Source organism: Phaseolus vulgaris, chromosome 9, assembly GCF_000499845.2.
Source record: "Phaseolus vulgaris cultivar G19833 chromosome 9, P. vulgaris v2.0, whole genome shotgun sequence".
Classification (NCBI taxonomy): domain Eukaryota; kingdom Viridiplantae; phylum Streptophyta; class Magnoliopsida; order Fabales; family Fabaceae; genus Phaseolus; species Phaseolus vulgaris.
Window position 1 is genome coordinate 31,720,161 of NC_023751.2, and position 24,871 is coordinate 31,745,031.

Below are 24,871 nucleotides of genomic sequence, written 5' to 3' on the forward strand. Positions count from 1 at the left end.
CGGAAAAGATTTATTGAGGGGAAACATAATTCCATTGCACTTTCTAAACACAACAGAGTGATACGTTTTCAAGCGTCTCTGATTGGAACACGTTACCTCCTGAATGCTACATATTTTCATAACTTTATCTTATGATCTTTCCCCATCTTCCCTTTTGTTCTGGAAAGATAATTGTTTTAGGCAACATTCGGCTTGTAACGATGGCAGAGTCTCCAACTGCATCTACTATTTCTTTAAACATTAATTGAGCAAGTGCAAAAAGAGAAAGACGAAATGCATAACAGTTTGAACAAAAAGAATGATCTTTACAGAATGAATGATTAATGATTCTACCGATTAAAAACACTAACAAGTTAAGCAATAAAATGTTGAGAAAGAAGCAGGAAGAAATCATTGTTCAGTTTGGCGACGAGCAGCAGGAAAGGGAACACTAAATCTAGCAGAGAAACTGGGAGGCATGTCATCATCTTCACTCTGAGCCCCACTATTGAAGTTGAGGGCATAGCTGTGCTCATCGTACTGAAATCTGTTCTTCTGCTGCTTCCTGCCATACCCGCTTATCTTTCTAATGAATGTTTTCCACTTGGGACCTGCAATCACTTCTGTAAACTCCTTCATATTCCTCAACTTGCAAATCACCCACGAATCACCCCTTTGCTCGACTGAGCCGTTAACTTGTTCACGGCCTCCGCACCAACTCAACCCAAAACCTCGAAAGCATCCATACCTACATCCAGTGGGCTCTTGGTGGTCGAAGAAATCTTCCCTGTGTTCCGCTGCCTCCACCAATGGCATTCCCTCTGAAGCAGCCATATTTCAGAGGATGGGAAATTTGCAAGGATTGTAGCTGATAATTATGTAGATAGCTCTAACAAATAGATGATGATTATAAAGAGTTGGGAGAGAGAGAAAGAGAGAGTTGCAAAGGAGGAAATGGCAAAGAAAATGAAGCTACAGCTGTCTGGAACATCTCTAACTAAAAGATATTAATAAAAAAAGAAATCACAATTGTTTAAACTGGAAACCATTGAGGAGTTTGGAATCGCCAAGGACGGTTTCAACCGATGATTGGCAATTGGCATGTCCGTCACTCAAGACATAAGACATAATAATAGAATTAAATAGTTGAAAAGGAAAAGTAAATGAAGAGTGGAAAAAGTTAATATAATATATGAATTGAGTTTCATGTGCCCCACACCACACCACACCTAACGGAAAGGATATAGCCGACCCAACGGTACGCCGTGTCATGCCCAGCTGTTGGTGGCTCCCACGTCCATTGATGGAGGAGTGGTAGCAAAGAAATTTAGTTGTCTTGTCACTTGAGAAATAGTTGAAGAAAAGGAAAGGTCCTTTGGTCAATACATACAATAACACACCACTAGTAAGGATCAGTAATCACTTCAATTTCTCCCTTTCTATCAACATCAAATTAACCACTTCAAAACAGTAACCATAACAACATTACTGTTAAGTGCTTTTTAACTCTTTACAATGTCCATCTTTACAACCACTATAAAAAAATTAAAAAATATCAATATCTTTCTTTTTCTGTTTTAACTAGTACGACACATGATATTCACTGAGGTTTGGGTGTAATACAAGAATACTAAAAGGACTCACAACTATTAACCTTACCTTACCGTCTCACACTTGCATACTTTTCCTACAGTATATATTCACCAAATCAGATCCAAAACAGGAATTTAGCACACTGCAGTTGTTGGAAATTATTTCTGCACTTGACTAAGCGATGAAGTAGGTTGCTGCTGTTGATTTTGTCCTTTAGGAGAGATCTTGGTTGCCATGGAACGTAATCCATTGGCAATCTCAGTGAAGGAAGGTCTTTCTGATGGTTCTGAAGACCAGCACATCTCCATCAGCAGTCTCCATTCTTGATCGCAAGATTCTGGAACTGGAGGTCTTAAAGTGTTGTTTACTATACCACCTGAATTATGTGACAAACCAAAATATCAATAACCAAAACTAGTGAATAAAATGCTACGTATGGATTCAAACATTTGGACTAACTACCTATAATGGCCCCATAGTGCAAATCAGCATATGGCTCTTCTCCCGTGAGCAGTTCCCACATAACAATACCAAACGAAAACACATCAACCTGTAACGATAAATATGAGAAACAACTGTTTATAGAATGACAAAATATGAAGGAAGCATAAAAATAAATCAGCTTTCTAACAAGTTAAAGCACAAAATATACCTTCTCTGATACAAGACTACTGCTCCCATTAAGCAGTTCTGGGGCCATCCAAGGTAGAGTTCCTCTAACTCCGCCGGATATTAAAGTCTGACATTTTACTTTGGACAGACCCAAGTCACCAACCTGAAATGAAAGTCAGAAGGTCGATAACTAGGATACAAAATGTATGAGCCCATTTGTATCGACATTTTTATGAGGGAATCACCTTTACTTCTAAACAATCCCTTCAATAAATTTTATGGGTTTGTTTCTTCTATTGAAGAAAAAAAAAAGAATCTATAGGAAACAAATTTATGTTTATTTTGAGTAGTTACTTTGAATAGATTTGAAAAACAATGTTGAAATTACAACCACCTATCAAAATAAAGTGTCTTTTATAAGAGAAAAATGCAAAATATATTTATACCGTCATTGCATAACCATTAAACTCCGTAAAAAAACAAAACACTACTTTTTCCCTTACATAAATCTCTAAAAAATAATTCACTTTTTTATACAATCTTAAAAAACCGGCCATATATTCAAGTGTTCTATGCTATGAGTAGTGCCGCGTGGACCAAGAAAGCATGTAACATAACTCCGTTAAGAAAATTTCTGATCGAAAAAATTGTTGGAGTGGTGGACCTAATTATAAAACATTAATTAACCTAAATCTACGGGAATTGGTCCGCAAATCATTCACTTCCTTATTTACAACATAGTGTAATGCATCTATAGTATGAATGAGTACAGAACAACAATATTTCAAATATGACCACATAAGAACAAAATATTTCAACCTTGCATATTGGACGGTGTGGATCTCGGAGATTCACGAGCAAGTTGTCACTTTTCAAGTCAAAGTGTACTATATTTTTTCCATGCAAGTACTCCATGCCAAAGGCCACATCCATTGCAATCAAAAGCCGTTTGCGCTTGTCAAGATTCCTGATATTATCACATAAATCAAACAATTATGATAGGAACTAGAGGAATAAAGTAGAAAAGAAACTGAAAGTTGTTTTAAGATAGCTCACTAAACCTCACAGAATACTCTGATCACTAATGAAACAGTAAGAAATACTGAAAATAAAGACGAATTGGAGCACAGCGCTCCTTAAAGTTAAAGAAAAAACATTGACACTCCAACTGAGAGAGTACCTCCTCTGCTCAAACCCAAACCTCCCAATACCAAGACGCAACCCCCCTTCCCCATTTGGTTAACCTTCTCCAAATACTCATGATTCCCAGACTTCAATCCTCCACTCTCTCCTTGTCACCGGAAAAACCTGGCAATTCTGTTACTAAACCACTATCTCCATGGCCCCTTCCCCAGTCCATCTTTTTACCTCTCCTTCTATAAACATTTACTATGGCCTATCAATTTACTGTTATGAAAACAGTAATGCATTAAATCAAAGTAATGCAAATTAATCAACAGATGGTTTTGTGAGCATGCACCTAGGGACATGCACATATACAAATACATTACTAGTACCTCCCATTCTTCTGCAATGCATTTCTTAGAGAACCATTAACCATATACTCCGTCACTGTCGCCACAGAACCTCCCGGGCCATCAAGCACAACACCATAGAATGCTACCACATTTGGATGATGCAAGTCAGCAAGCTTGATTGCCTCATTCCAAAAGTCTGCTCTCTGTTGATGTATAAATCATGAACAATGTCAGTCAGTTCATTGGATGGAAAAATAAGTGGGAAATAGAAATCAGAACAATTAATGATGAGACACAGACCAGGCGCTCTTGCTCCGAAGGTTTTCCTGCAAAACACCTATCATTAATCCGCTTTATTGCAACATCAGTGCCCCTCCATTTTCCATGATATACAGTCCCAAAGGTCCCAGAACCCAACTCTATCAGCTCTTCAAGGTCACAATTTTTTATAACCTAATCAAATCGCAAGTTAAGGTTTTAGCTCAGCTTAGTTGGTAATATGAAACCATAGAAGAGAGAACACATGCAAAAGAAAACATTAAACCTGCAAAGCTCCAACATCTGATGCTGGAAAGCCAAAATTTGATTTCTCTGGAAGCTTGCTTTTGAGATCCTGAGAGGAAAATATATATTAGTATTTATTATTATAATAATAATAAAAACTATCAATAACAATAATAATAAAAGTAAGAAAAATCACATCCAAATAAGGGCAGCAATGGAATAGGGTGGGTTTTTCCCTCCACACGATTCACCTCCCCAAACCCACCCATGAATCCACATCCTTCTGACAGACAGAGATGAAAACATTGATGCCCAATCTTGTCCCGTTTTGTGTCATCCCCATAAAAACGAAAGTAAAAACTTAATAAGATAATAAGAAATTGTAGAACATATTGTTACTACAGAGATGTAAGCTTAACTTTACAGTTAACTAATACATTGTTTTATTATCAAAGTGGGACTGGGTCCGGGGCAGGCATCTAAGCACAATCAATATCATGATGGGACAAGTACAGGCAGGTACAGTTTTTTTGCCATGTCTGCACCCATTGGAAAGTACGATGGAGGGGCGACAAATGTATTATTATAGAAACTATTCCTACAATTTCAAGGTAGAGAAGATAATAGCAAGGAGTGTGCAAGCAATGTCACCTGAATTTTATCTTTATGCTGTATATCTATTTGATTATTTCGAACATCTCCATCGCCAATGTCCTCATGATGGGACAAATCTCTGGCATTCAAATCAATATTTGAAGAAGTGCTTGAGTGCAGAACGGAAGCGGCTAAACCTTCAGCAATGGCTTGAAGTTGTCGGTCTTCTGATGAGACTTCAATAAAGAAACGACAATGACCGTGAGTCAAAAGCTTAAAATTAAATAAGATAAATATATTACTCATTTATGGTGTTAACAAATTCACATACCCTTGGCGGCAGATCGAGCTTCTTCCAAAGCTAAATTCTGTTTGAATGTCTGATAGAGGCCATTGTCTATTTGAGCTTCTAAATTTTGTTCCCCATTGATGCCCGGATTCTCACCAAGTTGATCCTTATTTGAATAGGTTTCTTTCTTCAATGCAACTTTGTTAGGTCTCGGTGGTGGAAAGTATGAACTGTGTATATTCCATAGATCCTGATTGCTAAAAAGTGAGTTTGAGGAATCCTGCACATCTCCAAACCTAGAAGATGGAGGAACTGAAGATAAAACTGCATCATCCCTGTTATGGTTTCCACTCTTTGACTGAGGATTTGAGCCAGGTATACCCCAAATAGGGGGTTGTAGAACCTCATTACATTCCACTGGCCTGGAATTATTCCCATATGAAATTTCCACAGTAGAACTAGGAAGCATATCTATCATATTAATTTGATCTGCATCAGTGATCAACTTTGACTTAAGGTTGTTATCTAGAGCCAACCCTTTCTTCTCTACAATATGTTGAGTGCTGCTGTAATCAAATTTATCATTATTTAGAAAATTTTCAGGATTACCTATTTTCAGGTTGTCCATTCTTCCATCAATAGGTTTGAGAAGATCCTGTGCTATCCAATTCTCCATGGCATCTGCTTTTGAAATAGTGCTAGCAAGTTCATTAGTATATTCTGTTGGACATTCTTGAACCATACAGTCAGAATTTTCAATAGATGTGCCAACAACTAAAGGTATATCATTATTAACAGGTTTATTCACAGGAGCATCCTTTTTAGACCTGTTTTCAAGTGGCACCATATGCTGGCGGGTGACATCATCTCGATAAGAAAGTGGTGTTGTTCCCATCAGCCCATCACTTGGCAACTGTTTTTCTCCTATTCTTACAACTGCTTCCTGGATAACTGCATTCCTGGGATGATCAGACCTGTCCAGCTTTTGTATAAAAACCCTCTCACCTTCAGACTCCAAAGAAAGTCCAGTTGTGTCTGTACAAGCTACTCCAGGTGGAGTATCCAATTTGCTTAGGACCTTGGGTCTGGTCACAACTGCTTGTTCAACATTGTCTTCCTTCATTGGTGCAGATACCAAAACAATATTTGTTGCTTGAGCCCTTGAATTGTCCTCCGTAGGTAGACTATAGAAACTTGGGATTGAATCAGAAATTGGACCAGCACAACTATTTTGCTGATCCTTAACCACAGGATCTGAATGTGCATGAGGCAACTTTTTCTGACACATATAACAGTCCTCCACTCTTTGGAATTTCTCAGAGGTCATCATTGGTTGTTGAGGTACAAATGCATCAGAAAAGATTACATGCTCTGCTGAAGGAACCTGTATCCAGCCATAATTACCTCCAAAAGGGACTTGAACCTGAAATGTTTTGTAACTTTGTTCAGCAGGAACCTGGTGAATCCTTAGCCCTGTAGCATTTTCATCATTATATTGGTCCAAACGGTTTTGCTGAGGTTGCATGAATGGTTGTGATTGAATAACACTTGGTCTTAAACCAGCAAGAGAAAATGGCTGAGTCATGGTCATTTGCACTGCAGGGATTACCTGATGGGACCCAAAACAGGAAGTATTATCATGAAATTGATGTTGGGAATAGATGGAGCCAGGCTTACCTAGAAGCTGAGGATTCAGGAATCCCACATGGGGAGGAAGCTGGACATAATCTGCATGATTCATAATCTCCTGGCGATGATCAACAAAAGTTTGCAAAGGTGCAGAGGGTGGAATTTCCAAACCAGATTGTTGCACCCCAAATTGAGGTTGAGAAAAAGTAACAGGAACAGACTTTTCTAACTCAACCTCATTCTGGAGAAGTGGAGTGTGGGTTGGACCAGAATTACTGACAGGAATGCCCAGTGGAAGCGCAGAGGCCTCTGTGTAAGATGTACCAGGCTCAGGAACCACAGAATTTGAAGTACCATCATGAGAAGAGGCCACGTTCCCCTCAGGTGATAAAGAACTGGGCATAGGTACAGGTACCCCAGTGACATCCCCTTGAGCAGCATTCAAGCTATCAAGAGCATCTATCCCGCTAAAATCAGAATTCTGGGTAGAGACTGCACTTGTATAACTCGCTTTCCTTGTTAGTTTGCCACCAATCCCATCAGTAATTCCATTCACAGCTTCAACATATTTCAGTCCACCATCATGCAAATTTACAAACTGTGCTACACCTGAAGGATCAAGTTCTGAAGCAGAAAGAAGAAAGACCCTTAATTTGGGAGAACCGTTAGGAGACCTCTCAATCAATCTCTCATACTCCTCCATCATATTCTCCAGATCATCAGGGCAGGAAACCGAAACCAATGCATCAAGATCCTCATCAGGGAGCTGATATTTGATAACCACATGTTGCCCAAATGTACCAACCATCTTCTGCACCAAATCATTAAAACTCACATCTCTCTTAACACTTATGATCCTTGTATGCCCTCCAACATATCTCAACATTCCATCACTTGGCCTAGGCAAAATCTTCCCACCATAACTGCACATCAACTTCATTTTCCGCCCTGAAACCGAATCATCCCCACCCTCCTCACTCGCCTGATCTGTCCGCTGGCTTGACGGGGTATTGGAAATGGAACCAACCCCAACACCACCACAAACATGATCACCAGAATTGCTAATGACTCTGCTGTTCGCCGGAACAGCATTATTATTATTATTATTATTATTAACATCACTACTATTAATACTATCCAGACCATTACCCGAGGCAACCCAGTTACCCCCCAAATTCATAGGATACCCATGAGTAGCAGCCACAAAACTACTCGAAACATCAACAGCATTGCCACCAACAGCACCAACCCTATTGGGAAAACTAGGAACATGAACAAACCCAACAGCAGGATTCACGGAGGGATTATGATTATGAATAGGCACAGCAGGGCGAACACACCACGTGGCAGCCCCACCGCCACCTCCCGAAGTCACATTCCCATACCCCATTCCAACCAAGCCAGCATCAGAGACAGACGCAGGGTAGAAAATCGGCACCGCTCCGCCGGGAACCGCCGTAGACACCGGCAAAACGAGAGACTCCTCCGCCACACTCCGGGCTACTGAATTCAGTGGCCTCACAACATCGCCGCCAGGAACAGAGGTTTGCTCAAACGCCATAACCACCGAAAACTCAAAATCACAAAGAAAACCGCTAATCAATAAAAGAAGCACGCAAATCGAAGACAAAACCTGTAAATTAGAGAGGCAACGGATTCGCCTAAAGAGCTCGATGTCAAATCCTGCAAACAAAAAACGCAGTTTAAAACCCTAGTCAAATAGAAACAAAAAAAAAACACATTAAATTGAGAGAAAGAGCAAATACCAAATGTCAAGCGGTGCAGTGTGACAGTGAGAAGAGAGAGAGAATGAAAGATATAAACAAAAACAACGCGGAAGTTGGTGGAGTTTGGAATTCGAAAGAAGACAAAACAAATCGCGTCTTCCCGATGAAATTGGGGGGTTTTGGAGGACTTATCCCTGTAATTGTAGTCTTCACTCTGTTTGCTCTGTCTCGGTTTTTTGCTATTATTCAAATGCAAAGAGAAAATTGGTTCGGTTTGAAACTAAGAAGCACAGTGGCAGAGAATGCGGTGGCATGCAGAAGGCGTGCAGTTAGATTTTTTGCCGGGAAAGTGAGAAAGTGTGGTAAACGGCGGTGGAGAAGAGACGCAAAGAAGGAAAGAGAAAGGGAGAAAGAGAGGGCACGTGGAGTGGACCGCTTCATGCAGAGTGTAATGAATTTGGGAAGAGGAAAATGAAGTGGATAGTGATTTATGGTGACATGTTTGCATCTGCCCAAGACTTCTGTGGATGGGGCCTCGTGTCTCCCCCACCAAATCTCACCATACCATATTCTCTCTTTATTTTTTATTTTATTTTGTTTCTATCTTTTTTAACATTTTTTAGTCACGCCACCTTTAAATTTTACGATTTAAATAATTTCAGTGTTGGAAAATTATTTTTTAAATTAAATATTTAATAAATAATAAAATATTACTTTAATTTTTTTTAAAAACATATTTTTTCATAACATGTGTTCTCAATGCATATATTATTACTAATTATTGTAAATTATATCATACATATTTTTATTTTATTGTAATATAATTGATTTTGGTAATGCAAGGACTTATATAAAAAATATTTAATTTAATATATATTTATGACAATCATAAAGAGAAATTATTTCATATCTTAGAAAATAATTCACAGTTAAAAATCATTAAAAATTAATAATTAAAAAAATAAGAATGTATATTTAAAAATAAAATTCATTAATTTGATCCACAAATCTTGAATATCAGACTGAATGGGCCAAAAACTTAAATAAAAAAGTAAATTTAAATTAAATCATATTAATATTAACTTAAATTTAGTCCATATTAATTTGGTGTGAGTAGTTAATTGATTTTCAAACAATTACAAAATTTAAAGAATAAAATAGAATATATTGATAAAAGTAAATCGATAATAAATTGTATTCACTAAAGTAAAAGATACCAAAGAGTTATGGGAACAATTGATAATATTATCAATTGTGATAGATTAAAATATTTGATAATATTATAATAATTTAGAAAAACAATTTTCTTTATATAATCATTTATATATATAGCTTATTTTCTTTAAAGTTTATCTTAAATAGTTGCAATCAACAAAACGCACATTGCTTATCTATTTCAACAATTTAATTTATTAAATCATTACAAGTATAATTAATATTTGAGACCTATTGAATATTAATATATAAATGGAAAGATGATTTAGGCGATTCTCCAAAATTGAGGTTACTTTTGTAAATATATATTGAATAATTTAAAAAGTTACTGTCATAATTTTTTTAAAAGTAAAAACATATTTTTGATAAGCATCAAATCTCATCATGAAGTGTCTTGTTTAACCTAAGGAATATAAGTGATAAGGAATATAAGTGATAGGTTGAACAAACATAAATACTTTATTTATATTTCTTTTTCTAATAAGTTTTTGTTTAAATATATGAAAGTATTCCTTTGATAACCATTTGGTTGGCAAACAATAAGTATATTTCGTCACATGATATACATAGAAGACTTATAAACACTTATTTTTTTATTTTTTTTTTGTGTGTAAGAAATATTCATTTCTTTATTTCTCTTAAGAGGATTTCTAAACATTATGTTTATCTTGAAGAGTTTTTAAAATTGATCAATGCAGACAACTTTTCTGAAAATGTAGTATGTCAATGCTATAGAGTCAGCTAGTTGTGTCAATCCCTGTGTTTACGCTAAAGAGGAAGGAAGCTAAATGGCACCACTGATAAGTGTCATATTTAAGTAATATTTCATATTAAAATACATACACTTATATATATTAATTAATAAAATAACCATAATATAACTCCTAATTTATAAATTTAAACATATTTTGTGATTTTAATTTGAATTAGAACGATTTATTCTTAAATTTGTGTTAATTTCATAATTCTAGGAAAAAATGGAGATAAAAGGGCAAAAGAAGAATAGACAAAGTTAAAAAGGGAAAGTTGGAATGCACTAGCACTCACCTAAGCTTGTCCAAACTCACTCAAGTCAGAAGCCTCCAGAGGATCTCACCTAAACGAGCCCAATCTCGCCCAGGCAAGATTACTCCAGTGACATTGGGTCTTTTTTCGTGCAACTCGCATAGGCAAGCCCAATAATGCCCAAGCGAAAAGTCACTTAGTCCAAGCTCAACTAGGTTAAATATGAGGTTTGAGACACAACCCTATATAATCCTTGAGTGAATTGGAATTAGGGATGGCAAAGCGGGTCAGCCCGCCCCGCCCTACACTTGGCTCGCCCTGCGTAATGAACGCGGGCTAAATTCTCTGCCTCGCCCCACATAAGGGCTAGCTCGCATTTTTTTTTTTAGAAATTCAATGAAAATGTTTTTTACTTTTTGCTCTTGAAAAATCATCAAATTGAACCTATATATTTGCTACTATCAAACATCAATATTTTTTTCTTCCATTTCAAACATAGTCAAACATTAATAATTCAATTAAGATAAAAATCAAATATCAATATTCTCCCATTTCAAAAACATTAAAAATAGTTATTTAAAAAACATTAAACATAAACATCACTACAATTAACATAGTTAATTCAAAACATTAATATATTTTTCCAGTCCAAGTTATCACTGTCAAGCCCAACCCAAGTCAACACACAAACTTTTTTTTTGCAGGCTAGTAGGCTAGCCCGCCTCGCGTTTTTGATTAGCGGCCGTTGGCTAACCCACATGGCCCGCCCCGCTTTGTCACCCCTAATTAGAATCAAATTGGGATAATAAAAAGTGTTAGAAACCCTAGAGGAGGCAACCATCAATTTCTTGCTCTCCATGGTTGTAATAGCCTGATATTGGGAGTAATATGTTCAAACTCTTATGTATTGAAGTGATATTTAAATATAATATTTTGTTCTTGATTGATGATTGGTATTTTCATTTTATTTGTAATGCTTATTTCTATGATCTAGATCCTTAGATTTGACTATAAAAGGTGGTTATTTTTTCCCCTTCTCTTATGTCAATCCATTTTTTTTTTTTCATTTCTTTACTTGTTCTTGTTTTTACATTGAAACTAATACCATTCAAATGGGATTCTCCATGGTGCTTCTTGCTTGTGCCAATACTTCTTGTATTTTCATGGATTTTATTTTCTTCAACACCAATTGAGTTTATCAAGATCCTCTCCAACCTTTTAAGGTTCACATTAAGTAATTTGTGCTTGTTTTAGGCAACTTTCATTTAGCATTTTAACATGAATCTTTTGGGTGAAATTGGTTGCTTAATTTTGCATATTTTAATTGTATTTTTCAAACTTTTGCTTTGCACTTTTTGAGTCATTTATCATATATTTTGATTATCTTTTGGTTTAACTTTCTTTCTTTAACTTTTTTAGTTTGTCTTTTCAAATTTCTATAAGTTGTGTCTAGTGGTTTTCTCTTCTAAAATTTCCATAAGTGCATTAAGGACTTGTGCCTCATTCACTCAAAATGAACTTTGTGTTAATGTAGGATTAGTGTGACATAAGTATAATCATTAACTCAATTAGCCTAGTGTTCACACTAGGTATCATATTTGCTTTTATGTTCACATTTAGGATTTCTTTCCTTGTGTTCACATTGCTTATAGATACCTTTCTCTCTTCTTGGTCACACCATGTAGTTACAAATAAGGTGACAAGTCCTCTCGTAAACTACACTTGAATGCTTGAATACAAATTGATTTTATGAGTCAACTTTAAGTATCTTAAGAGTGTTCTACTCTTTTTCTTGATTCTTATCTTGGAAAGTTGTTTCAAGTCATAATACTTATCCTTTTAGGATTCTATTTCAAACGTGGTGTGTTACTCGTATATCTTTCCTTAATCCATTTTCTCTTTTCCTTTACAACTTGTTTTCCTTTCTATTTTTTGTTTTAATTTCATACCAAGGGTGAGCTTCCACAACCTTTACCATCTTCCATGGGTTCTTGGCTTCTCCAACACTTGTTGAGTTTATCAAGATCCAACCATTATTCTGAGAATTACATTACATTTCTTATATGTGTATTATCTCTTGGTTATCCCTTCTAAAAGGGTCTTTAAAAGTACTTATAAAACCATCATATAACCTTCATTTACGTTTGAATGGCCTATTGCAAAAAAAAATTAAAAGGGTTTTAATATATCTATTCAATCCCCCTTTTAAAACTAATTTAAAAATTCAATATTATGTGAATATATATATATATATATATATATATATATATTAAAAAAAGTATGTGGGTGGGTGTGTGTATTGTGTATGTTGTGTGTGCATGTTTTGTGTATATGTGTGTGTATGTGTGGACTTTTAACTATGTCCTACTAAAGAATAGTTATAAAAACAACGTTTCGTAGGTTTTCTATAGCAATGTAAGATAGGATGTCAATGTGATAATGATTATAATAAGATCTCTTATGCCCACGAACTTGAATGGATAAACTATTAGGAAGGAAGCCTTTTTTTTTCAACTAAGTTAGGAAGTTGGTTTGGTAAAGATCATAAAGTACCTTTCACACTAAGGTGGACACCAAAATGTTTTGGTCAAAGCTAATTGAAGTTTTTTCTAAAAAATTTAGTTATAACTCTTGTTATATCCTTACTTGATCTTATGCTTTTTTTAATATATTTATAGACAATTTATCTATTAGTTGAGTGTTTACATTATATCTCTTCTCATTTACGTTTCAATTGTGATATTCTTATTTTTCAAGGAACCACTTCAATTCATCCTTATTTTCAATAGATCATTTTATCTCACTTATATTATAATAGTCACGAATACCTTATATATCTTTGATGAAGAATAATTAAGTATTATGTATAATATCTCATAGTGTAAATATCATATTGCCATCAATTCTTTATATAGTTTAGTACTACACTAAGTAATACATAAAACTTTACTTAGTAATAAGATTGAGTTATATCAAATTGGTAATCCAAATAACGATACATACACACATCATTGAATACTATAACATTTAATAAAAATTACATTTGTTGGAGATTCCACATCGATTAGATATTAGAGTTTTAATATATAAGTGTGTGCACATCTCACTTTATAAGTAAGTTATATAAGGTTGAGTTAGACTTAAAGTCCACTTCTTAACATGGTTTCAGAGTCATTTCGAGCCTATCCCAACGAGAGTTTGTTGGGTCTATTAGGTCATTCACTATCAAACAATGGACCCCCCATAAATATATAGTCTCTCGCACAAGTTGGTAGTCTTGATGTGAGAGGAGTGTGTTAGAGATCTCACATTTGACAAAAGTTTAGAACATTTCATAGTATATAAGTGAGTACAAACCTCACTTTATAAGTCTGTTTTATAAAGTTGAGTTAAACTTAAAGTTCACTTCTTAATAACATTATCTTTAGTTGATTTTTCCCCTTTATAAAAGAAATATAAAATAACACTCATTTAACCTTTAAAATATGTCACATAATCCAATATCTTTTAATTGGATATTTTTATAAAAATTAACAGTTAAATATATATATATACACAATTTTATACTAATATAAAATTATTTAATGCCTTTTTTATATAAATTAGGATTGATTTATCACATACCTTCTGAAATACATAAAATATGAATTATTTATCTTCGATTTTTAACAAATTTTAATCTCGATAATTATGATAATATCAAACTAGAATTGAATACATTTATGAAAGATAGTTTTCATATGCCAAACTTTTTCTTTAATTACTTCATATATATGTCGAAGAAAAGTGTTGAATCCCACGCTTGACGCTTATCAACAAAGTCGGCAGTGAAGAATCTATAGGGTTAGTTATTCGGTATCTCTCTTTGGATATGGTTGTTAGCATCCGTGGGATAAGGACCTTTAAAATTCTACATTGGTTACTCGATAATGAGATATTTAGAATCCCTAAGTGTCGGTCAAAAAGACAAAAAATGGGACATTTGTGGTTCTCTAAAATGAACACAAATCACTATTGCAGGAGTGTGAAACCAAGAAAAGAAAAGGGATAAAAGAAAGGGCTTAACATAAACATATCCAACGTTGTGTCCTCTAATTGAAAGCATTTGACTCATTTCCATTTATTCACCTTGAATGAGACATTAATTAAAGCCAGAATTGAAGTTGGTGAAAAAGTGCACCTAATTTATTATAGTAGTAAATCTAAGAGAGGTTATTGCATCATCATACGCGGTATTACACTTTCCACTTCAACAACATGAGTACAAAATTTCCAACATAAATAACAATACAAAGATAAAGACACTTGATTCACCCAAATAACCCCACTAACGCGTTTTTGTAGTGTAGATTTTGTTTAGGGTTGAGAAAATATAATTCAGATATATAAAGTATATTTTATTAATTTATAAATTATTGCAAAAGATTAATATTTCAGTTTTGTATGTATATTTTACATATTTTGACCTTAAATATATTGAGATGGTAGCATAGCCTATTCAAGTTATTGTGTGTTTTGAATTTTGAGTTCCATACGATTTTTAATTCATAAAAGTGCTTTTAAGGATTAAGAGAGAAACATGTATTTAAATTGTTATTGATCTTGAGTCTTAAGTGATATGAGAATGAAAAAGTGGTTCAAAAGACAAATTATTGTTTCCTTAATCTTCAATGGAGCATTTGTTTCGATATACCCAGTAGTATCACATAACTTAGGAGTTAAGATCAAAGACAATTTAAATAAATATTTTTCTTTAAATTTTAAAATCATGATAGACAAAATAATGAGATGATAACACTAAGAATTAGAAATACAAGTTATCCTTTATTTTAGTTAATTACAATCATTTTATTTTGTTTTATTTTCAACTTGATTGAAAATATTTTGAAATACAATCAAAGATGAATAGTATGATAAAAATATAAACCGTATAATAATTTTAACTGAAAAATATAATTAGAATAATTTATTTATAAATAAAAAATTATAAAAAGTTTAAAATTAACTAAATTTACATTATAAATAATCTAAAATACATTTTATCAAAAAAATAAAAAAAATAAACTTATCATGTAATTGTTTTAAATAACTAACAAAATTGAATTGAATGTGTGAAGGCATGAGATTGAGAGAAATATTAACCAAACAAATTACACATGAAATAAAATTAATGAAGAGAGTAAGTGCACAATAATTCATTCTCTGAACTAGTTGTTTTGGAATTTATTCTTCTAATCTAATTAAGGAATTGATGTAACTTTTACATTGAGTTATGTGATTACCTTAATGATTGATAAAATATCATTTACTTAAAATTCTCTTTCTAAAGTGTACGATTTTCTAGATTAGATTTTATGTTTGGTTTATTTTTGTTTTGCTTTTCTAAGAACAAATAAATTATAAGTTGGGTGTTGTGATAAATTCTAAATATTAGTTTTTTTTATCCTATTTTTAACTTATATTTGGGTATTTATTGTTATTTGATTATGTCTTTTTAAGTAGTTTTTTAGCTCAAATTTAGTTTTTATTATGATTTATGATTTTTTTTTTGTTTTTTTTATTTTTCTTAAGAAAATAAAGAAAATTTTCTCTCAAGAAAAATTAGATGGTTGGAGCAAAATAAAGTCAAAAGTCCATCGATCACACAAAGACTCTCACTGAAGCGAAACATTAGCTCACTTAAGCAAGCCTTGCTCACTCAAATAGCCTAATTATCTAATACTTAGGTGCCTAAAATTGTCCAATACTTATACTTGTGCTAGTTTATCTAATTTTGTGATGTTCCATCAAGGGTGAATAGAACATGATCATCCTTATGTTATAAAATTTGACGATAGCCACACGACCTTAAGACATAGCCAAGAATGACATATTAAAACCTACTTAGGGATTACATGCCTACAAACACAATCATCTCTAACTTTTACAAGCTAGTTGATGCCCATGCATCCCTTCTAATTCCAAAGTTTCAAAAGAAAGTTATTGCTGTTTATGTAAAGAAATTGGATGCAAAAAAAAGAGCTCAACAAGAAGCCAAGCTTGAAGACAAATAACAAGATGAAACACATGCCAAAATTTAAGCTGAAATAAACACAATGGAAAAAAAGAAGAAAAAGATAATGTTGAAGCAAAGGTTTTAACAAAATTTAAAGCTCCCATTGAGATCCAAGCTCCACATAATACTCAACCAATCTTAGAACCACCACCAACGCAACCTAATTACATCATCGTAGAACAAGTTCAACATATGTTAGAGACTCATGATGCTCATTAGTCAGAAAATAAGTTTGCATTAGCCAATTTTTTAGCTAATCAAAATCCACCACGATATTATAGTTGGTCGATGCCAAGAACACACCACCAACCTTACCACCTCCACTCTCCTTATGCTTCCCCAAACCACTAACACATCTTTCTTCAGTCAACCTTTAACTTTTCAAACATAGTCATAATCAAACCTCAAATCAAAAGCCAAACACCAAACCAACAAGGCATCCCACCTTCATCACCTTTGCCTCTGCCTCGCAGTGATTTTTAAGCATCTCCCTCTTTTTGTTTACAACAAAAGGGGGAGAAAATATGTAAAGAATATGGTGTTATATATTTGTAGAATTAGTTATAATCATATTCTTTATGTAAATGAGTATAGATTAGACACATACATATTCTTTATACATACATCTTTACATTTATACTTATAAGAGTCTATATTTCAATATACATAAGCTTCTTATTTTTCATATTTTCATTTTGGTGTAAGCTTTTTATGAGTTGACCAATAATATCTTTCAAGGAAGATTCTGACACGTAGTATCAATTATCACTATGTGAAAGTTCTATTTGGTATTGTTAGTGAGTAGTTTACTCATCTCATAATATTACAAAGTAAAGGTTGTTAGCAAAAAGTCATAAAGCTATGAAAAAACTCTGACTGAAGATACTCTTTGGCACACAACCTAAAATGGTCTTTTATGGACGCTTATATAAGGAAACACCCTTATGAAAAAAAGATTGAGGTTCTCATATATAAAAAAAGAGCCTCACATGCATGAGATTAATTCAAAAAAGCCTTCAAGTGCTAAAATTATAGTTATTCTTCTAGTCAACTTACTTAGAGAAATATCTTCATTGTAAACTCTTCATTGTTAAGTAATATCTATAAAGCAATGAAAACATATTATTTCATATTCACTCATTTGAGTGAGAGTCTTCTAATCAAATAACATCTTCTTTTTTTTTGTATATCCTAAAGAGCCTTCATGTATTTTTCTTGGAGAGACCTTGTGTACTTGTGTTTAAACTCAAGGGAAGTTTAAATTGATAACTTAAAGAGATTTTGTATATTAATATATAGAGACAATATATACTTGGATAGCTAGGAATAACTTTATATAATCATTGTATGCTAAATGTGACAATAATAATATTTGTAATATGATTTGTTAGGTAGACCCTTACTATTATAATTTACGAACTTGACCTAGTCTTTATTGGAATAAACATGTATAAAAGTTATTGTTATTAAACCTTCTATTACATATACATTAGTTGTTGGTTATCCTTTTGATACATTAGTTGTTGGTTATCCCTTTTTGAAAAGACTCATGAACATTTTTTTATAAACAATGATAATTATGTTTTTAAAAAATTCTATTAACCTTTGGTAGGCCATTTGTTAAAAAGTTTTCCAAAAATATTTTATTATCTTCACAACTTCTTATTTCCAAAATTAAGGTGTTCTTTCAATATTTTTTATTGACACAACTTTACCATTAATTATCCTCTAATCTTATAAACAATTAAGTAAAAAACAATAGTTAATTATTTAGTAAAATAAAGAATGAACACCTATATCCTATTTATAATTTTTTTTTATCTTTTATTCATTTTAACTTATCTTCACTTGTCAGGTCTTACATTATTAATTATTTTCTTTAAATTTAATAATTTTTCTTGTAAATATATTAATAAAAAAAAGAAGTAATCCAACTAGTTTTTTTATAATTAATACTTTCTTAAATTTATCTTTTTTAAAAGTTTTAGTTTAAAAAAAATTGTTTAAGAATTTTTAAAAATATAATTTTAGTCTTTACTATTTTTATGGATGAATATTAATGATAAAATTTTTAATCGATGGATTAAATTAGATTTTTATTTAACTAAATCAGATTAAATTGAATTTTTAATGAGTTAAAATAGATTAACAATTTTTTTTCCAAACTATTTTATAATTTGAAATAAAATTTATTTGATACATGTAAATGTTTATCCTATTATTTTCCAAAGCATCCCTTCTAAGAAGATTCAAAATGATATATTCATACAAATGAAAAGAAATTTCTATCAAATAATAAGGGGCAGCAAAACTCGTTCTTAATTACTTGATATCCTCGTTTCATTCATAGAACTTTAAGTCAAGCGTGAAATGATTAGCAAAATTAATATCTCACCCGCATGCCAAAAAAGCCAACTAAAAAGAGTAAAAATATTAATTCAAAAATTGTAAGCCTTTTTTTCTTTTTAATGTTTTAGTAGATTGTAATAATGGAGTTTTATCTTTTGATAATTTTTTCAAAATTCACAAAATTATATTTCTTTTCAAAATAAGTAAGTCCTAGGAAGAATGATATATTGATAATTAGTGTTTTTATTATAAGAAAATAAAATAAAATAAATCCATAGAGTTGGAGTGAAAACTAGGTTAGAAATATACTATTATACGTATTTATATGATTGACAAACAAAAAAGACTAAGATTTTCCCTCTCTCGTTTTATACAATAAAAAATGTAAGTGTTAGTACAGAAAATATCCAAAGTATCTTTCATTTTTAATTTTGTGTAAAAGATAAAACGAACATTTTATGTTTTTTCAATCTTTATATTCTTGTTATACTTAAAAAGGGCTCAACATTTTTCGTTTATGTTTCCCCTTTTTTCTGTTCCATTGACTTGGTCTGTGTCCTTTTTTCTGCTTCACCATGCATCAACCAATAAGGGATTAGCCCCCTAATTCAAGTTTTCCCCCTTTTTTGGGTCAAACTACATATGCGAGTGTTTTTTGACGACAAACTCTCCATAATATGAGGGTAATCTTTTTGTGGTATTTTCGAGTAGTTGGAATTGCAGAAGACCAGCGAGATTCAGTGTAATAATACAGTGACATTCAAATAAAACATTTTTCTTGAAAGCGAAAGGTATTAAGAAATGACTTCCACTATTTTTTTTAAATTATGGGTTTATAAATAGTAACTGTCTTCATTATATGGAATTAGACATCATATTGTATGGAAGGATTGAGAGAATCTTTAATTTATTTCATTTTATTTTTCTCTTTCACTTTTTACTCTTTATATTCGGTATTCAGTCGAGATGATATTTGTAAAAGATGTTTCTACGCTCAAGTAAATGTTTGGTATTGTTGTAATAATGACGTACATTTATCTTAATTGTTGTATCTATTTATACAGTTATGATGAATCATGTTATTGTTGGACCGAGATTAATATGTGGATCGTAATTAAGAACATATTACTTAATTTTATGTACAACTTAACCTTGTTAATCATCATTTAACTTTAATGCATTTAAGCACATTGCTTTATTAGGATATTGTTCTAGCCAACTTGGGTCGGTCGAAATTTGGATAAGCTCCTTGTGGTTTCCCTTCAAAAACCTTGTGGGAACGAGGGAGACTCCTTCTGCGATGACACTTCGATGTTCAAGTCAGTAAGAGCATAAAATATAATAAGTATATATAAATATGAGTTAAGAGTACTCCCTATGTTGTTTATTAGATGATACAAGATGATCCTTTCTGAAGACCAAATTGTAACCTAGCCCTAGAACCTCTCCAAGTGGTCTAGGATCAGTGTGTAAGATATATCTCCTTTTTTATGTTTCCTTTGATATATATTGGTCATATCCTATGTAACACAGTTTGATTCTGTCTTTATTGAGTCATTATGGGTGATTAAGTCTAATTGATTGATATTCATTGACTTATGCTCCCTCATAATATTAGATATACAGATCGAGAAACGACCCATAAATGACCAAACATCGGCCAGACCCATGACCTAACAGATATATTTTGATATCATACTTAGAAATAAATTTAAGTTTAACTCATCTACATAAAATATTTTTATAAAATAAGAATTACCCCCACTTAAAATAAACTAATCTTATTTCTAATCGAGATAGCTAATAAAATAAAGAAATAAGTGAAAATATTCAATTTTCTGCACTTTATTCTCTTATTATTTTTTAATTTTTATATAATTTTAGTAAAATCAGTTTGTTTAATGTTGAGCCCAATATATAACACGAGAAGATAAACAAGAAGAACAACTCAAGTCTTAATGTTCAAGCTATACAATGTGACAATACAGGAAGAATTTATCTCATTCTAAAAATGCATTAACTTAAGATTAAAATTAAGTAAATCCCAAACTTTAGAATTACATTAACCTCAATATAAGGTAAACAGTAAGTGGAACGAAGAATCTATTAAATAGGTGGGGGAAGACATGGGCTTTTGGTGATAGTGATGATTGGGTATTTTATGCGACGAAAATAAAAATAAAGTACAAGTATTTGATAAAACAGGATGTATAATTAAATAGTCTTGTATTCAATTTTCTACGAACAAGAATATGAAAGAAATACAATTAAGATAACACCACAATAACAAAACATGGATGAAATTATGGAGATAATGATTTAACCAAAATTACAAGACAATGTTAAGCAATTGAGAGCAACAAAAAATAGTTGATATATATTTTACTTTTGTTGTTCAGAGAGCTATAATCTCATGCTTCTTGATTGTTCATGAGACTGGGATCTCACAATGAAGACTAGATCATACAATGAAGTTGCATCACTTAGTTATGCTCTTCCTCTCTACTTTATCTTTAACTTAGTCTACATCATAGTAGATTATCAACCACATATTTTCTTTACGCTTAAAGAAAAAATTAAGATTAGATGTTTTCGTATTTTTTTCTCTTAACGATATTGTTATTTTTGTGTGGGATGAAAAATAAGAAAAATTCTTTCAAAACTCATGCATACATTCTAGTGCTTCCAAATTTTTCAAAAACTTTTGAATTAGAGGTGGTGCCTCTAGGGTTGCTACAAGTGTTGTGTTACTTCAAGGTGTTCGTTCTATTGCATATTTTAGTAAAAAACTTTGCAAACCCTCCTTGAAATATGTCACTTAGAACTTTATGCTCGCATTCGGTCCTTTAAACCTGAGAGCATTACTTAGTGACTTAAGAATTTATCATACACACCGATCATGAGTTACTTAAGTATCTTCGAAGGCAAAGAAAATTAAATAAGAGGCATGCTAAGTGGATATAATTTCTAGAATAATTCTCTTATGCTATTAAACATAAGAAATATAAGAGTATGTAGTTGTTGATGCCCTATCTAGAAGACATACATTACTCATTTCTCTAGGCTCTCAAATCTTAGGTTCGATAACATAAACGAGTTGTATGAGCATAACATTAGCTTTGTATCCACATACACATTATGCAAAGTCCATTGCATCTTGCAAAAACACCATTGGATTGAATTGTTATCATGCTTTCTTCTTGTTCTTTATAAGGTTTCTAAAGTATTCTAATAAGTTTTTCTCCAAGGATTCTTCCTTAGGAGAGGAACCAAGTGTCAAGTTTCTCTTGAAACTTGAGAAAATTTTAAACAATGTCTTAGTCTTTTGTTTCTCTAAAGATGTTTCCATCACGTGTTTATTATAAGAAGGTGGATGATGGCGTGTTCATAAAAAAATATTAATTAAACTATCTTGTAAAAATAATAATTAATTATCTCTTGTTTTTATAGGTTTAAAAGAACAATTGTGCAAGGAGGTTGAGTGTGTTAGTAAGGGATTCAAAATAAATCATGAAATTTTGAGTATTCGTAATTATAAGCTATTGTAAAGAATTAAGAAGATACAAAAGATGAAATGATAAAAAATAAAACTTTAATTAGTTATAGTGAAATTTTGATTAATAAAAAAATAGTAACTTTAATGTTTATGAAAAAATATATTATAATAAACAATATAACCAGTTTCAATAACTTATTGGTATAATATAAACAATAGTTCTTTAAAAACATTAAAAGGTTTGGAAGTAAAACTTTTAAAAACAAAGTCTTTGCAAATAAAGTTTGGGAAAACGAAAGTCTAGAAATTTAGATGTTGAACTTCATCTCATTTTGAGAAAATTTGAAAGAGGAATATCAAATAAACAATTTGATGTAAACAAAATTTCTTTGATAATCATTTTCTTTTATATAATAAAAAAAGAAATTTTTTATATTAGTCCTGGCATATTAATGAATTTGTTTTCCTTTAAAAGTCTTCTCAAATTCGTGAAAAAAATTCTCTTAAAGGATGTTGGAAGGATAAGGACATGAGCAGGGAAGATCTTAAATAAATAAATTGTTGAAGAGTAGAGCTTATTTTGTTTGTGAATTTTCGAAAATAAGAAAATTGCTTACATTTTCTTTCTTGTACAAAATAGTTGTAAACAATAATTCTTTTGTAATTGGGCCTATTAAGCCCAACAGGTTAAGGGTGTGAAAGATAGAGGGTTAAGAAGCAAGGAGAAAATGGGAGTCATTCAAGACCAATGGATCCCCAAAACATGTAGAAGCAAGCCAAGAAAAATGTGAATGAAGCAAGAAAAGTAACCATAAAACATGCTTCAATATTTTTTATCAACTCCTTTTATTTTCATCATTAAATTTCTTATTCTAGGATATGATTACTTTTTTACCATTAGATCTAGGTTTAGATCTCATTTAAATGTAATTCTAGGTGAATTTGCATTTCATCTAGTTAAGGAAATCGACTATAAAGAACTCTTATTTTTTTTAAGAGAACTTTAAATATATTGAACATGAGATTTTCTAAAGTGCTTTGAAATAAGAGAGTTATTTCTTGCTCGAATCTTATCTTGAATCATTAGATCAAGTGGTGACTTTATCAACACTTATCTTAATATTCTCTAAGTTGCGTAAAAACCTTCATCCAACCATAAGTCATTTTTCTTTATATTTATACTTTATTTCCTTTAATTACCAAATTAAGTTTTTTCTAGTTCCTTTCTTATTTCGTTAATATGTTGTTGTTAATGTTTGTCTGTTTTCTATCTTTAGAAGCAAGTTTTCACACTTGAATAATCCTATGGTTAAACTTATGTTTAGTGGCAAGCATATAAGGATTTTAATTCTATATTCTTCTTGTTCTTATTTTTGTTGTGTTCATGTTATTGTTTTACTATTAGATGCAAATTTTCACATATATATAATCCTTATGGATTAAATTTCTCTCTAGCATATATGAGTTTCTTATTTGTGTTCTAAAATTCATAAAAAAAACAAATTAAAGTTATTAATCTTTAATAAAACTAATTCAATTATACTTTCACTAAAGGGTTTGATGGGTGATATAGGATTTACTCAAGGAAAGACAGTGATCTTCTACAATAATAAGTGTTATTGTTTAATCAAGAAGCATCATGTGCAACATGATTAAACAAAGCATATGATGAAACTAGTTCCTAGAAACAAGTTCAGTAACAAATTATTAAGATTAGAATACCTATCTTGATAATATCATCTAGTATTTTTTTTTTATCAAAAGAGTCCATATTTATATATTTAATATTGATAAGGATTGAATGAAAAAAGTTGCTTTCATGTTTCTGGTACTTAATTAGATGAGAGGTAAAAGTTTTGCAAAAATTTCTTAAAAGAAACATGTCTATTGTATAACATATATGTTGTCTTCTTTTGATTTTTTTTTTATAATTATTTTACTTGATAAGTTCAGTGTAAGAATATGTGGGTGTGTTTATACAAACATGATAAGATTATGACACATGTAAATATATTCCAAATCCTATAATAATTGAACTTTATTGGAGTAATTATGCTATAGTGGTGTATCATATTCGAATCTATTATTATATAGAAACATGATTGGGATATATCTTTGTCCTTATCCTTTGAAACAGTATTTGAGAGAACAAGAGAGGCTATGAATGCTGATTCTGTGCGAACAACAAAGACATCAACATCCATTTTGTTTTCTTTATCACTTCACTTAATTTTTGACTCGACAAAACCAAGTGGAGGACCTATTATGGGATCACATGATGCCTTATCAATAGATTCGAGTCAATACTTGTTTTCACATTTTTATTTTGTTTTCACCAAATGCTCT

General features: G+C 31.8%; 2 protein-coding genes across 4 annotated transcripts; both read right to left on the reverse strand.

Moving 5' to 3' along the window:
* Positions 1–257: 257 nt before the first annotated feature.
* On the reverse strand, positions 258–8,864 carry LOC137820318 (RAF-like serine/threonine-protein kinase PRAF). Of its 3 annotated transcripts, XR_011082605.1 has the most exons (11): positions 8,445–8,864; positions 5,092–8,361; positions 4,818–4,996; positions 4,363–4,483; positions 4,207–4,275; positions 3,963–4,115; positions 3,702–3,865; positions 3,004–3,151; positions 2,225–2,347; positions 2,035–2,122; positions 1,386–1,948 (listed from the first exon to the last, which is right to left on the reverse strand). XR_011082605.1 is itself a non-coding variant. In XM_068624346.1 (10 exons), the coding sequence occupies exons 2-10, from the start codon at positions 8,237–8,239 to the stop codon at positions 1,731–1,733; spliced, it is 4,290 nt and encodes a 1,429-aa protein (XP_068480447.1). In that variant the 5' UTR covers positions 8,240–8,361; positions 8,445–8,864; the 3' UTR covers positions 258–1,730. The 3 variants fall into 3 exon arrangements, 2 of the variants coding, with proteins under 2 accessions (XP_068480447.1, XP_068480448.1); XM_068624346.1 differs by lacking the exon at positions 4,363–4,483 and having other exon boundaries at positions 258–1,948; XM_068624347.1 differs by lacking the exons at positions 1,386–1,948; positions 2,035–2,122; positions 2,225–2,347; ... (1 more) ...; positions 3,702–3,865; positions 3,963–4,115 and having other exon boundaries at positions 4,204–4,275.
* On the reverse strand, positions 391–813 carry LOC137822394 (uncharacterized). The gene has a single exon (XM_068627281.1). The coding sequence runs from the start codon at positions 811–813 to the stop codon at positions 391–393; it is 423 nt and encodes a 140-aa protein (XP_068483382.1).
* Positions 8,865–24,871: the final 16,007 nt, after the last annotated feature.

Coding starts and splice junctions, on each gene's coding strand:
- LOC137822394 (XM_068627281.1), bottom strand. CDS start 813: ATGGCTGCTTCAGAGGGAATGCCATTGGTGGAGGCAGCGGAACACAGG.
- LOC137820318 (XM_068624346.1), bottom strand. CDS start 8,239: ATGGCGTTTGAGCAAACCTCTGTTCCTGGCGGCGATGTTGTGAGGCCA. Junction 4,276..4,817: donor AGCATAAAGATAAAATTCAG/GTGACATTGCTT, acceptor TTTTCCTCTCAG/GATCTCAAAAGCAAGCTTCC. Junction 2,123..2,224: donor GTAGTCTTGTATCAGAGAAG/GTATATTTTGTG, acceptor TTATCGTTACAG/GTTGATGTGTTTTCGTTTGG.